The 15,690-nt window shown below is 42.1% G+C and overlaps 1 protein-coding gene across 12 annotated transcripts in view; it reads left to right on the top strand.

Annotated features, from left to right (window-relative positions):
* LDB3 (LIM domain binding 3) overlaps window positions 1-15,690 on the top strand; it is a 189,991-nt gene that overhangs the window by 101,984 nt on the left and 72,317 nt on the right. For 11 of the 12 annotated variants that reach the window (XM_075000116.1, XM_075000122.1, XM_075000124.1 and 8 more), the window contains 2 exons: window positions 6,616-6,785; window positions 8,321-8,357. In XM_075000116.1, the coding sequence (XP_074856217.1) occupies window positions 6,616-6,785; window positions 8,321-8,357 (207 nt within the window). Of the gene's footprint in view, window positions 1-6,615; window positions 6,786-8,320; window positions 8,358-13,516; window positions 14,435-15,690 lie in introns of those variants that run through there. The other variant, XM_075000127.1, reaches the window with a different exon arrangement.

Genomic DNA, 15,690 nt, shown 5'->3' with positions numbered 1-15,690 from the left:
GCTAACATCATATATGCCATCATGTGCCAGCAATGCCCAGATGCTATGTATATTGGACAGACTTCAAACTCTCTTAGACAAAGAATTAATGGGCACAAAACAGACAAAAACACTCCTAATCCACAAACTGGTCAGTCAGCCTTTTAAGGGAGTGGGCCATTCTGTTAATGACCTGAAGGTTTGCGTCTTACTGAAGAGGAATTTTCACACTACTTTAGGAAAGAGAGGCTGCTGAACTCTCTTTTATATTCAAATTTGACACATTAACACATGGTTTGAAGGAGGATGGGAATTTTTTGGGTCATTATAAGGGCTCTTTTGCATACTTGGCTTAATCTAATTCTTGACACACACACACCCCACCCCGCCTTCTGCCCCTCCACTCTCTGATTTGCTCACCTTGATAATATTTTTCTGATTTGTCAACCTTGATTACTATTTTTGGTTCTCCGTGCCTTAAATATTGAGTCTGTTCTGGTATGGTTATGATCTGAAGAAGTAGGTCTGTCCCATGAAAGCTCATCACCTAATAAATTATTCTGTTAGTCTTTAAAGTGCTACTGGACTGCTTTTTAGTTTTGATAGTATATAGACTAGCATGGCTTTCTCTCTGTTACAACTCATTAAGTGTTTTTGACCAAGCTTGCTCCAAATGTAGGCAGGTGCAATTTTACCAGCTTCAGCAGGGTTGTATCCAGTTAAGACCAGCAGTTGAAATTAACCCTTTGTGTGTGTAAAATGAATTAAGCAACAATAGCAGACTCTAGATTTTTGTTATAAAGAACAAAAATGGATGAAACACTTTACAGTTCCTGATAAGTCTTTGATAATTTCTGTAATTGCTTTTGTTACTGATTGGAATCAAGTTGCCATGCATTCAATACTTATATCTATCAAATACCCCCACTTCAGAGAAATTCAACTGTATTTTTATATCAAAGACCAAATCCTGAAGCACTTATTTAACTTTTGCTCAACCTTTTGTTTCCTGAGTAGGAACTTACTCAGCCTTTAGTTATCTGAGTAAGAACTGAGTTAAAATTAAGTAGACTTCAGTATGTGGTCCAGTTGTTGAGCCATATCCTATAAGGAACAGGAAGTCACAGACTCTTCACTCTTTGTTCAAATAAGACTGATTGTCTATAGATATTATTTTGCCTCAAATTAATTTTGCTGTGAATGCATGGCCCATCGAATGATGTGAACAAGCATAGACTTTTCTATTCAGTCATAGCAAAATGCCCAAAATTACTTGAGTGGATTATTGTGTATGCACAACACAAACTAGGAAAATAAACTTTAACATGAAGAAAGGGCATAGTAGTGACTGATAATTTAATAATGGAAATGGAAAAAAAACCCTTTTTTTTTTCTGGAACAATCAGGTGCCCTGTCTTAGCTTTTGGAAAGAGCATAACCAGCTACATTGTTGCTCTGCCATTCCTACTGGCTCATATATCCCAATACTTGTTTTTTGTATAATTATGATTTAAACAAAGATAAAGGGTGATTGCTTAATAGTTATAATTGGAAATGTTCCAATCTGTTATGCTCAACTAGATAACCTAGTTTGACCTTGAGTGAAGCACTTGATTCAGTGAAAAAAAATTAATTCAGCAGAATCCATTTGCTGTCTTTGTCATAAAGATGTATGTATAATAATACAGCTTGGTATTTACTGCCATTCTGAAATCTCTGGCTCAGTCCCTACAGTTGCACAACAACAGCAGAGCTACTGGGCATTTCTGCATTTAGAGATTTAATCAATATTTTGTAAATCCATCATAATACTAGAACAAAGCAGTGTAAGTAGAGGGTTTAGCAAAATGAACCTGGCTATCTGTCCATGACCCAAATGCTAGTGCTGCCACAAGTAAGATGGATGAAGCCAGAAATACCAGCCGTCCAGTTGGTTTGTTATCTAATATCCTTCAGTCTGCAGTTGTGAAATTTGCCATCAAAAACAGCAGTGTTTTAAGCTCCAGGAGGATCAAAATGTAAGTCTGAGGATCCCAAACTTAATCAGTTGTTAGCCAATGATAGGCAGCCAGTGATCCATTGCAATAAAAAAGGAAAAGATGTGGCTCACACAATAGAAAAATGAACGTATCAAATGTAGTTGGAAATGTGGAAGTTTTACCATCTAATTGGAAACGTTTACTAAGTCATTTCCTTTGCTGGAGATCATGTTAGTTATATGTTTTTATTTGCATGCTTCTCTCAGAGAATAGTTTGAGTTCTCCAGTGGTCCAGCACCTGTCAGCCCTTAGCTACCATGGTGATGGGTACTATAGTAAGACTAAAAGTAAACACAGAAAGTGAGGCTCTAACTTCTTTCTGTTCCGGAAGTCTTCCAAAAGGACTGAGCCCTGTGGCAAGGTTTATCCTGGTAGAAACCTTTCATGGGCTGCAACAGGGAGCCCAGCAGACCCTGCTAGGAAGGGGGAAAAGGCAGCTCAGGTTGGCAGCCTGAGCTAGAGAAGCAGATAGTGCTGCACACAGGTGATTGCAATTACCATCAACTAACAAGAGCCAGCTGATCTGACTGTCAGCAGGCTTAAAACCAGCCCAGTTAAGCAGGGATAGAGTAGATGGAGGAGGTTGGAGAGTGGTTGAGAAGGTGATAAGGAGAAGACAAAACAGATGAGGAAGCCAGGGAGTGCTTGTAAAGTCAGCCAAGCAGGGAAGAGTGCCTGGATTCCTCTCCCACAGCAAGGCTGACAGCCCTGACTGTGACTAGGGGAGGGAAAGAGACTAACCAATTGACCAGAGCAACAGAGGCTGAGCCAGCCTAAGCCGTCCAGCAGGTGCAGAGGTGTGGGACCTGAGCCAGACAAGGGGCACCTTGCCACATGGGCTTAATCTAATCTATGGTCCGACAGTGAAAAATGAATTCTTGTATTAAAGAATGGCCTGCTTTGTGTAAGTGCAAAAGTATAGGACAAGTGAACTAAGTGTGCTGCTTCCTAGCATCCCATCAGATCCCTAGGAAATCCCAGGAAATTCAGGAGTCAGCGTATCTTGGGGGCCGAGGGGGCAGGGAGAGGAAAGAACAGGTACAAATATCTCATTTAGGGAATGGTACGTACTATAGTGCTTTTTTAAACTTACATATCTATGCACTGGAATAGAGATCCATGGCATATTTATAGGCACTCAGGCCATGTCTACGCTAGCCCCCTTCTTCAAAGGGGGCATGGAAATGACACAGATGGGGGTATATCAGTGAGGCGCTGTCATGCATATGCATTGCCTCGTTAGCATAATGGCGGCCATGTGAATTTGGAAGTGGCTAACTTTGAAGTGCTGACAGACAGTCTAGACACGGGCACTTGGAAATATGCACCCAACTTTGAAATTCCCTTACTGCCAACTTGGGAGGACTAAGCACTATGGCAAGGTTTATCCCAACCTGAGAGAAAGGGAATTTCGAAGCTGGGATCATTTCTAAGTGCTCATGTCTAGACTGCCTGTCAGCATTTAGAACTTAGCAGCTTTGAAATTCGCACAGCTGCCATTATGCTAATCAGGCGCTGCATATGCATGGCAGTGCCTCATTGATATTCCATGTGCCCTTCGGAGAAGTGGACTAGTGTAAACACAGCCTTAGTGTTTCTAAGATCCTTGTACTCTGACATGAAACACACACATCTCCATGATAAATGCAGATGCAAATTCACTGATATGGATTACAAGGACTGAACCTCTTTAGTCCAGCACTCTTGGGACCTGACCGAGGCTGAATCATGTAATTTGCCACACTTCAGAAGGTCAGTAGTATTTAGCAGAATTACCAATGCTTTTTCTGCTTTTTGGACTCTTAGAAAACACTTAGGAGTAAGTTAGAGCTAGAACACTCAGCACAGAACGTGGAGAGACAGGACTGGTGGCTGTCAACAAGCTTAATGGGACCACAGGAAACTTGACCACGCCCATGATAAGTGGACATCCATCGAACTAAATGATGCCAGATCATGGATGTTGCTGGACCAGAGAGTGCTGGACTAGAGAGGTTCAGCTGGTATTATGCTATGCTGCAGAACAATATCTGCCAATGGAAACTACTGCTGCTCAGAGCACCAATAGTTGGTAATGTTTTTTCTTCTCGAAAATTATGTATTGGCTGCACAATTACATATAGGTTGCTTTTCCTTGACTCCTCTCCCATTGTCAAACTACATCCTTATTTTTGTTTCCTTCTGGATTTTTTCTAGAGAAAACTTACCAAGTAGGAAGCTTGAGCAACTGCCTGGGTTTTAGAGGGAGATTTTATAAGGGGCAGTTGCTCTGATTCTTGGCTTTTTATATCAGGGAGCTCATGGGATAAAAAGGCCCTTAATTTTTAAAATAGACATTTTTCTAGTTTTCATGATGTTGAGCATGTCTCTTTCACGCCTCAGACAGTCATACTGCTCACAAGGCACCAATCACAGAGTTTAACCTTAGCTACAATAAATCACTCACTTCAAAAATAATTTTGTATGTAGAAGAGTTCTGGAGCCAAGGTATGAGATGACTGCATACTTCACCATCAGTGTATGTATTTGCACCTCTATTAATATGTAATTTAACTACACACTATGCAAAAGCTATTTTAGGAGAAAAACTATTAAATTGCCATGCCTACTTCTAGATTACATCATAAATCAAGTTAGAGGTTAACTAGGGTGACCATAGCTACGTCTACACGTGAAGCCTACATCGAAGTAGCTTATTTCGATGTAGTGACATCGAAATAGGCTATTTCGATGAATAACGTCTACATGTCCTCCAGGGCTGGCAATGTCGACGTTCAACATCGACGTTGTGCAGCACCACATCGAAATAGGCGCTGCGAGGGAACGTCTACACACCAAAGTAGCACACATCGAAATAAGGGTGCCAGGCACAGCTGCAGACAGAGTGACAGGGCGGACTCAACAGCAAGCCACTCCCTTAAAGGGCCCCTCCCAGACACAGTTGCACTAAACAACACAAGATCCACAGAGCTGACAACTGGTTGCAGACCCTTTGCATGCAGCATGGATCCCCAGCTGCCGCAGCAGCAGCCAGAAGCCCTGGGCTAAGGGCTGCTGCACACGGTGACCATAGAGCCACACAGGGGCTGGAGAGAGCGTCTCTCAACCCCTCAGCTGATGGCCACCATGGCGGACCCCGCTATTTCGATGTTGCGGGACGCGGATCGTCTACACGTGCCCTACTTCGACGTTCAACTTCGAAGTAGGGCGCTATTCCCATCCCCTCATGGGGTTAGCGGCTTCGACGTCTCGCCGCCTAACGTCGATGTTAACATCGAAATAGCGCCCAACACGTGTAGCCGTGACGGGCGCTATTTCGAAGTTAGTGCCGCTACTTCGAACTAATGTGCACGTGTAGACACGGCTCGTATCTCGCCGTCCTAAATACGAGACAGGGAGTTATGTGGGGGAGAGGCAGCTTCTCCCAGCGCTCCCTAGGTGTGGGGAGCTGGGCACTGGGCAGCAGCCGCACCAGTTCTCCTCCTGGCTTTTGGCTCCTCAAGGCACAGGGGCTGGGAACCGGACAGCAGCCATGCCAGTCTGGCTTCTGGCTCCCAGCTCCCACCAGTCACCAGGAGGCAGGTACAGCCATGCGGGTCCAGTTCCCAGCTCCCATGAATGGCGGGGAGCCAGGAGCCAGGCACAGCCATGCTGGTCTGGCTCACAGCTCCTGGGATCTGGACAGCATCTGTGCTAATGTGTGGCAGGAACCAGGCAGAAGCTGCTCCCTCCACAAATATGGGGCAATTAGCTCCATTTTGAAAATAACTTGGGATGACTTCATGGTGCATGAAATACAGGGCCGTTCCACCAGAAACGGGATGGATGGTAACCCTAAGGGTATCCTAATTGGTGTTACAGGGTATCTCATAAACATTTGTAGTTTGAGCTTTAGGTATGTATAGTTCTTCCTTTATAGTCTGTGCAAGGTCATCAACAGGATCATAAAACACTAGGTATAGCTTAATAGTGAAGCTTCGAAATATGAATTAACTAGAGAAGTGTCTGAGCCTCAAGTTTGAATCCAGATTTTCTAATGTTCTGAAGTATTTGGGTTCAGCATTTTGATACCAGCCTATCTCTGGAAAGAATTAAAAACATGTACTAAATTATCTTTCTACAGTCCAGTCCATTTACTTCTTTCTTTGTAACGTTGGAATGGTCCAGTTCCACAACTGCAATAATATATTCTAGAGTTAGTCAATTTACTCCATGCGATGGGGCACTCACTATGCAAAATTACAGGGATAAGAATACTCAGCTAGTCCAGTAATCTTGACTTGCTGGCCATCATTTATTGCTTTATACTGATATATTACTACCATAATCGTATGGCTGTGTTGGCTTAAGGGTCATGGACAGGCCTTTGTTACTACTTCAATTGACTAGAAGGCAAACATATTGGTTTGAAGAATAACCATATGTAGTGTTAAAGAGAGAGTGAATTGAAATATTCTTGACTGACATATTTTTGATCTACTGTCAATGAGTTTGGGGTTTGTTGGTTGTTTTGGAGGAGAAACTGCAACTTGAGGTGGGGAGAGGGAGGCAGACCCAGCATGTGCTGGTTTATAATGCACCCTTTTCTGCATTGCAGTAGCCTTCCTGTTAAAGACCCTCACATAGACAGTGCCTCTCCAGTGTATCAGGCAGTGCTTAAAACTCAGAACAAGTCTGAGGATGAACTTGATGACTGGACTCGCCGTTCTGCCAATCTCCAGTCCAAGTCTTTCCGCATCCTTGCCCAGATGACAGGAACAGAGTACAGTAAGTCAAGCAGTGAAACCCCAAATTTGTTTTTTCTTCTTTCCTCTCTTATACACTCATTGAATCTCAAAGCTGACTCGCATCCTTTAGTAAACCCCCCAAATCTGGCTAAACTCACAAAGCTGTAAATCCACTTCAGAGGGGACTTAGGAAACCTATATGCTAACTTTCGCATTGTTTTCTGTAAAGGGAACCTTTGATCAGTCAAGAGTCTTGTTTTTGGTGGTGAGTATTATCAGCAGTATTTAACTGAACAAGATCCTAGAGTATCCTGGGCTGGTTGTGGTTTCTCTCCAACATTCTAATGTAATCGGTGTAACTGTGTAGGAGTTCTCGCTTCTTGGGGGCAGGCCCGCTGACGGGAGTGAGGGTGTTGCCCCAGGGCCCAGCATTTCAGAGGAACCTGGAGCTCTGGCCACTGCTGCTAATTTGGCAGAGGTAGCGGTCAGAGCTCCAGGCCCCTTTGAAGTGCCACAGCAGCACTGCTGTGCCACTGCACATGGCTGTTAGTGAGTGAGGGGGGAGCCCAGCACTGTACGCTATGCGGTACTGAGAACTGACTGCCTTAGGCCCTGCCCTTGCCCCCTCCCCTCCCACCTTGCTCAGGGGCCCAAAGCAACTGTTGGCCCTGCTGTTTTAGGGGTTAGGTCTACAGAACTGCTAACTAATTTGAAGTGCAGCAGGGTCTCAACATTTCCGAGAGTTCCATGTTGAGAACCCTTGTCAATGCTGAATCGTGCGAATAGAGCAGCCTGCCCCAGAGCCCTGGGAGGTGGCGGCTGCCAGCAGTCCCTGCCCGGGGCCCCAGGGAAGCAGCGGCTGCTGGTGCTCCTACCCTGGGCCCCAAGGGAAGCAGTGGCTTCTGGTGCTCCATGCTGCAAGGGAAATGGTCTCTCGGCCACTCACGAATAATTGAATTCAGGAACATAAAGTTTGCGAATCTTGAGACTCTGCTGTACAGTGATCATCTGAACATCTGCTGCAATGTACTTTTATGTACTGGGGATTCTGAAAGCAGAAATTGGAACCCCATTTGGACTGTCCCTGTGGTTTTCTGTCAGCCATGCCACCTAGACACGCAACCCTGACTCAAGTTCACACATGGCGTAGAAGGGAGAGGTTCTATGTTTCCTGCCCACAGAATCTAGAGTGTGGGAGTTTGGGGTGCTTCATTACTACCCGCATTCCCCCATTGGGAGGCAAACATCATTTACTCACTGTTGCGCTCTCATGTCCTCTGCATGAGATGCCGCCACTTTCCCAGGCTCTTTACAAGGAACAGAAGGTCAGCGCTGGTCGTTGTGCATAACCAAGACACACTGTGAACCAGATGCTAGTAGAAGGCTGAAAAAATGGTGCAGCTGCCCCCTCTTACCACCATCCCACTCTGCAACCCTAGAAAGTCCACTGAAACTAGACTTGCTGCTGCTGAATTTGTGTCTCTCTGTGACTTAATGTTGAAAAGCTGCCATGCCTCTCCCCATAGGTGGCATTTTATGCTTTGCTGGTAACCTCCATCATTTTCTTTTCTGCAGTGCAAGACCCAGATGAGGAAGCCCTGAGAAGATCAAGGTAGGTGACTAGCTGTCAGTGCTGCGGCCTTCTCCTTACTGATAACCAATCTCTAATGCTTTAAAATGGCATTAATAAGAAAATACAAAACTAGTTTTTTTCTTAAATATTCTAACACATACTGAACAATCACTAAAATCAAAATGCTCTTGGCTTAGAAATCTGCAAGAAGTGCTTGATTGAGGGGTAGCAGTGAGACCTATAGTTAGGTGTAATACAGTACAAAACCCTGGGATGAATACTCAATCCTGCAAGCTCTTTGCACGTGGAATTCCCGTTGACTTCAGTGGGAGTGTTGCTTGTGCTGGGTTCATAGGATAAAGCCCTATGTGACTACATTCAATTCTATAACTGGATGAAAATATATGATGCTGTGGTGACGTTGAACTTTAATGAGCAATTTATTTGGATGATCCTGTGATTGGCACTTGATTCAGCTGACATGATATGGTAGAGTAGTTGTAACCAATTACATACTTGGAATAATCATCACCTAGATGTATTTTATGTGAAACAAAAAAAAAAAAATATCTATATATGATTATTTTCTTAGATAATGCGCCTATGAGGATACAGGACTGCTTTTGCTACTGGAGAAAAGTACATATCTATTTTCAAATGTTCTGCTAGTAAGGATTTTACACGTTCCTAGATTCATAAATTGTAAGGCTATTATGAACAGTCACAATAATTTAGTCTGACATCTGCATAACACATGGTATAGATTTTACTCAAAGATTTCTGCATCTAGTTGAGCAACTTGTGATTAGGGCATTGGGTTCCCAGCCTGATTTATTCTAAGAATTCCACATCCCTGTCTTGCCAAAAATACTTTAAACCATTTTCTTAGTTTGTGCTTTGTCTGATATTCTGCCCACCCACTGTTTCAATTGTGTTATTAAAAAATGCCTAAGCTTTTGGACTTCTGATTTTCCTGCACCAAATGTAGGGTTACAAATATGAGTTGACGATTAAATTGTACCAAGGGATGTTTAGGTTGGACATTAGGAAAAACTTCCTGTCAGGGTGGTTAAACACTGGAATAAATTGCCTAGGGAGCTTGTGAAATCTCCATTACTGGAGATTTTTAAGGGCAGGTTAGACAAATACTTATCAGAGATGGTCTTAGATGGTGCGTGTTCCCCTATGAATGTAGGGGGCAGACCTGATGACCTCTAGAGGTTCCTTCCAGTGTTAGGATTATATGAGCAAAATATGTTTTTCTACTTCCAATGTGAAAATACAAATCCAACGGATATGTTCTCAACTGGAAGTGTTTCCCATCAAGGTTCCATTTCAGTTCGTGTAAGTTGCATAGCTAGATGCCTCCATACCAGCTTGAGATCATGCTGCTATTTCACTAAATTCTGTCCTCAGATGTGCAAACACAATTCCTGTTGATTTTATTGTGCAACATAGGTCTTGATTCAGTAAATGTGTACTGAAGTCCTGTTAACTTCAGTGGAACATAAAGCAAATTCTGTAATATCCAAACAAATGCTGCATGCGGGGCAGACTTTCACTAGAGCTAAATTCTGTCTGCTCGTGCAATAGTGTGGCTCCTGTATGTGTATTTGGGGTAGAATTTAGCCCTTCCAACTTCAGTTTTAGTTCATAAATAGAGGATACATTTAGAAAGGCCTGGGTGTTGAAAATAACACTTGGATAGATTTTTAAAAGAGTAATTGGTTAATAACACATAAGTGTCTGTACTGTAAATTGCACATATTATTTGATGTAATTTAAAGTACATGAGACTGCTCTTCATATGTTTTATTGTCAGCTTTGTGCACTTCCGATGTATCATTTTGCATTATCTTTTTAATAAGGAAATGTTAATGACACTGAATATGAGTCACTGAAGAATGTTATATGAGGACTTTTAAAGGTGCTCTTGTGCTTTTTTTGTAACCAGTGCTGTGATTTGGACTGTTACACACATTCTCTCTATTCTCCCTCATGCATCTCTTTGCTTCCACATGCAGAGAACAACCTGTGCCTATAGATCTAGCTTTGGAAGGAGAGCGCAACATAGCTACAGCAGACTCCTTTGTTCTTCTTCTCTGCTACCCATGACAGCCGAAACCCACTTATAGGGTTCCAGTTACAAAAAGTCAGAAAGTATTGGTGTGCATTATTCTGAGCTCCCTCACTAGGCTCTCAGGAGAATATGTCACTTTAAACAGAGCCTGCAGAATTGTACGTTGTCTCTCTTCTCTGGTTTCAAATCCAGAGGGGGTGTTTTGGGGGCAGCAAAAGACAAGGGGACAAATTTTTGAAGAGTAAATGCTGCAGAAGTGCTTTTAGCGATCCATTGGTTTAAGCTCCGTATCAGACTGTCAGATGTCATCCTTGGTGGAAAAGTTTCATGTACCCAAAGTTAAACTGTCAGAATTTTCATGTAATGGAGCATTTTGGTCCAAACTCATGCCTGCCAAGAGCGCTTTCTTTTCTCTTGTGCATTTCCTCTCTTCTCTGTTTCAGTTTTGTTCATTGTGCACAATAATGATGAGTCAAACTTAATGGCAGCTCCATGTCTACTTTTTCTGTTAGACATTTTCAAAGAAAGAAAACACAGGTAACTTTTTTCATTAGCGCAACTGTTTTAAATGCAAGTATTCCTTAGACTTGGTGCCTGTTGTCATGTTCTCTGAACAGACCCATAACGTGCAGGAATTTTCTGATGGCAAAACGCCTATTTCAGTTCATATTAATTGGTGTGGTTTGTGGCTCTTTTGTTCAACTTATTCTGGCAGCCCCACAGGCACATGTGGCAGTAGGTGAAAGGCACTCTGAGATACTTTTGATGTAAGATTGCTGTTTGTGATGAAGCTTCTCCTTTGTATTGGGATTGTTATGAATGTTTAGTTGAAAATTTGATAAGTAATCTGTCTATCGCCAGCAAAACAGACATCTCTTGAATTGATACCCTTCCATATATGGAGATGGAGGGATTTACCTTCAAAACATTGAGGGATTTCCTAAACTCCCTGGTTTCTATTAAATCCAGCTGAAGCTGCACAGCTATCATGCTATATATTTCTTTGAAATTATACCTCTCGAAGTTGCAACATCACAGCTGGGGGTATTCTGAATAATTTTTTTCTGAGTAAAGTGGCATTTGAGAAATCATCCATCAAGGGAGTCCTTAGATGTGTTGTTTGTCTCATCTTGTGCTGTTAAAAATTGAAGAATTTGAAAAATTAAAGTATGTCACCACTTACGCTTGCATGTTGAATAGTAACAGAGAGGAAGCCGTGCTAGTCTATACACTATCAAAACAAAAAGCCGTCAAGTAGCACTTTAAAGACTAGCAAAATCGTTTATTAGGTGAGCTTTCGTGGGACAGACCCACTTCTTCAGACCAAGTGGGTCTGTCCCACGAAAGCTCACCTAATAAACTATTTTGCTAGTCTTTAAAGTGCTACTTGACTGCTTTTTGTTTTGATACCACTTACTCTGTTTTTCTTTTGTGCTTGGTAAAGCTTGGAGAGTGAAACTAACCTGGTCTGTTCATTTTCTGTCTCTCTAGTCAGTTTCACTCTCTGGCTCTCCTGCATTAACACAGTGGCTTTGTGTATGGCTGTCAGCCCTGCAGGAGAAATGAACTTGTCTGCTTTGACACAAAAATATGTGAAAATCATGGGAACGTTTTAATTTCAATTAAGTTCTGTTAAGTTCTCTTCTCTGCGCCAGGCCACTCCACCCCTCTTCTTTAATTTTTTAACTTAGAAAATCTTGGGCCTAAATGAGAGGAAAACATCCAGAAAAGGTCCAATCTGAGAGATGGTGAGTGTCCTCTCCTAGGCTATGTCGATACTATTCCTGCTATTTTGGGATACAAATGTATCCCGAAATAGCAACTCCACAGCTACTCACCATGCTTGAAATAGAAGCGCTATTTTGAGCGCAGTATGCTGTTTCTGCTACCCCTCATCATGAAAGGGCGAGTGGAAACTTTGAAAGAGCTGCTTATTTCAAACTTCAGTGAGTTTGGATGGCACCAAGTTCAGAATTAGTTAACTCAAAATAATTTACGCAATTTGCATTGTGCAACTTGTGTAAATTATTCTGAGTTACGGCTATCATCTAGACACAGCCCTAGTGAAGTTGAAAATACTTAAATCTTGGAAGAGGGTGATCAGCATCATGTGGAATTGTGCCTCTGTCTTGCTCTGCTTTTAACTCAAAAGACTGGAGATACTTATTTAAATAGCAACATTTGCAGGATTTCACATTGTCATTCCTAATCTCTAACCAAAGCAGCAAAGCTATGAGGCAACAGATTTGCAGCTGATAGTCCTTATAAGGATGTTAACGATTAGCTGGTTAATTGGTAAGCCTCACCCTAAATGGATGAGGCTTATCAATTATGGTAAAACTGGTGGGTCGGGAGCAGCTCCTGCCCCATGGGGCTGGCTGTGGGCAGGGATTGCTCCAGCGTGACTGGAGCAGCCCAGTCTGTGGTGAGTGTGGGGCATGCTGTGGGCAGGGGAGCTCCAGGCTGGCTGGAACAGCCTTTGACCATGGCAAGCCCGGTCCAGGAACACTGTAGGCAAAGGCGAGCTCCAGCCAGCACATCCCCTGTCCGCCCCAGGGGGCCATGCTAGTCCAGCCAGGTGGTCCTCCCTGGCCCCCTTTCAACGTTCAGTCAGTTAATTTTAACAGTTTAAACTTAACGTTGAACCGGTTAACTCATTAAATAGGATTTTACATCCTTAAGTCCTTATGAGACAAGATACAGGATGACTAGATATTAAGGATGAAAAATGTTTGCACTAATTTTGTCTTGTATAATATTGACTTTCACTTCCTACTCAGTTGGAAAAAAAAAAGCTGAGTGTCTGCTGGAAGGAAAACAGTAGTCATGCTGAGAATTTCTAGCAAAAGCAGCCCTGTCAAACAAAACCAAAACCAAGGAGTGCACATTTGTGTTACATCATAGTTAAAAAATACAAATCTGAAAAACTTTCCAAAATTTCTCTGGAGAAGGATCACCCAGCCTAGTTTGCCTTTATTTTGGGAGATAACCTAAATCCAAATAAATTGCCATTGCCCTAGTTATAAAGCAGGGAAGTGGTGGCCACATTCCCTAACCCCTGTCTTTCTTCCTCCTTTCTCTCTCTCTTTTTTTCTCTCTCTCTTTCTCCATGCCACAGGGAAAGGTTTGAAACGGAACGTAACAGCCCACGCTTTGCCAAATTGCGCAACTGGCATCATGGCCTATCGGCGCAAATCCTTAATGTTAAAAGTTAAAAACCCATGTGTAACAAACATACTGCAAGATATATAATTACATTAAAGAATTAACTGCCTTACTGAGTTAGAACCTAGGGGCATCATATATATATACAGTAAAGACATAGGGTTGTTGTGAGTACCTGAGTTGATTGTTTTCTGTTGCTAGCATGATATTTCACCCCATCACAAAACAAAAAAAATCTACAAATGATCTTCACTGTAAAGTGGATTTCTTTTTGCCTTCTGGTAAAATCTCATCTTGAAGTATTTATGGGGGAGAGATGCAGCCATTGTTCTTTCTTTAAATACAAAGAGAAACAAGACATGATTGGCAGATTTTCGTGAGGATAGAGGGAAGATTTACTTTTCCAGAGAGTACTGTTGTAAGAAAATTTAAATTTGAGCTAGAATATTGGAAAGAAAAACTTACTGAGCTTAGCTGAAAGTTTCTAAATGCATAGTCCTTTCAATAGTTAAACAAATATTTCATCTAAGACACTAGATATAAGTTTATTTTTCTTGGATGTGTTATGTTGTTAAGAGTCACTGCTGGCAATATTGGTTGTAGTTTTCTCTTTAAAATCAGAATTTGTTTTGGGGAGGAAGACAGAGGTGGAATGTAGCAGCCGTGGGACTGAAGAAGAGGGGACTAGGTGACACTTTGTTAGATACGATTTAGAAGTAAAAAAGAATAGATGAGACAAAGTTAATTTTTAAAAGTGTGTAAGTTTCAGGCAAAGTGCTGCTCATTCTGTATTGCTCTTGCTTTGATCCCTCACTTTTTTCTGTACATAGCAGCATGCTTTATGTGAAATAAAATGATTTTAAAACCTAAAGTAATGGTGTGCCTGTTTCACACAAGTACTTTACTCTGGAAAATAAAGTAAACCTTGGAAGTCTATGGGAAGGAAAGTACATTTTCTTTCCACAACAAAGAACATTGTCAATAATTTTTCCCAGTTAAACATAAATTTTACAGCTCTCAAAATGATCTAAATTAGAAGGCTTGATGTGGCTTATAAAAGGGCAGGAGTTGAACTGAACAAATGTATTCTGAGTAACAGAAGAAACCATGATTTTTTTTTGTGAATTTTGGAGGGGAACTTACAATAATTGCACAAATTCCTTTAGTAATCTGCATTCTGTGATGTTAATATTGACCTGAGCACCTATGTCTTGTGTTGACACTTGGGTGAAGTAGCTTTGTTTTAATGAGTATCATGCAAACGTTATTTTAAAATATATCCTCAGAAAGATCTAACAGGTCCATAAATAAATACCCTGCTTCTTCTTCAAGTGATTGCTCATGTCAGTTGCACATTAGATGTGCATGTTGGAAATGTTTCCCCTAGCAACATCCAGAGGGAAGCGGCTCTTGTGGCCCCTAGAGTGATGCCACCATGGTCGTGGTAAAAGGGTTGCTGGGCATTCCCCTCACCCTCAGTTTCTTCTTGCCAATAGTGGTGGAGCATCAGATCGGCTGGCTTCATGTAGCTAGATCACTTCCACTTAGCAGCTCTTTAGGTATTTTTTCAGTTGATAAGGTAGTTCAGTTTGAGTTCACTGTTCCAGGTGGGATGTTTGCGTACACCTTGGAGTCACCCAATGTGGAATGGACATGAGCAATCACTTGAAGAAGAAAAGCTGATATTCTGTGAGATATGTTGTTCGTGTCCATTCTATGACCCATACTCCTTCCCCATGGTCAGAGCTTCTGGCAAGAAGGAAGTGAGGGTGAGGGCTGCACCATGGCAGTGCCACTCCAGTGGGCTCCAGAACCACTCCTCTTCAGATGCTGCTAAAGGAAGAACTTCTGACACTGGTGCACATGGCTAGGATGTGGAATTGACCTGAGCAACATTTCTAGGAGAACCCTGGTTATAAAAGTGGTAACTATCTTTTCTCTGCTAATAGGATCTCAAGAGAGCTCCCATTGCTCTTGCATATATAGGTAATGCTCTCATAGTTAAATAAAAAGAATGTAGTTGCAATTAAAGAGTGGTCATGATTTCCATGAAGACAAATGGTGCTACTGGAACTGATTCCTAACTTGAATCATCAGCAGGGACTGAAGTAAGGAACATCAGTGCTA

This window comes from Carettochelys insculpta, chromosome 7 (genome assembly GCF_033958435.1).
Source record: "Carettochelys insculpta isolate YL-2023 chromosome 7, ASM3395843v1, whole genome shotgun sequence".
Lineage (NCBI taxonomy): Eukaryota > Metazoa > Chordata > Testudines > Carettochelyidae > Carettochelys > Carettochelys insculpta.
The sequence above is the reverse complement of the archived record's forward strand: the minus strand, read 5'-3'. Positions and strand labels throughout refer to the sequence as shown.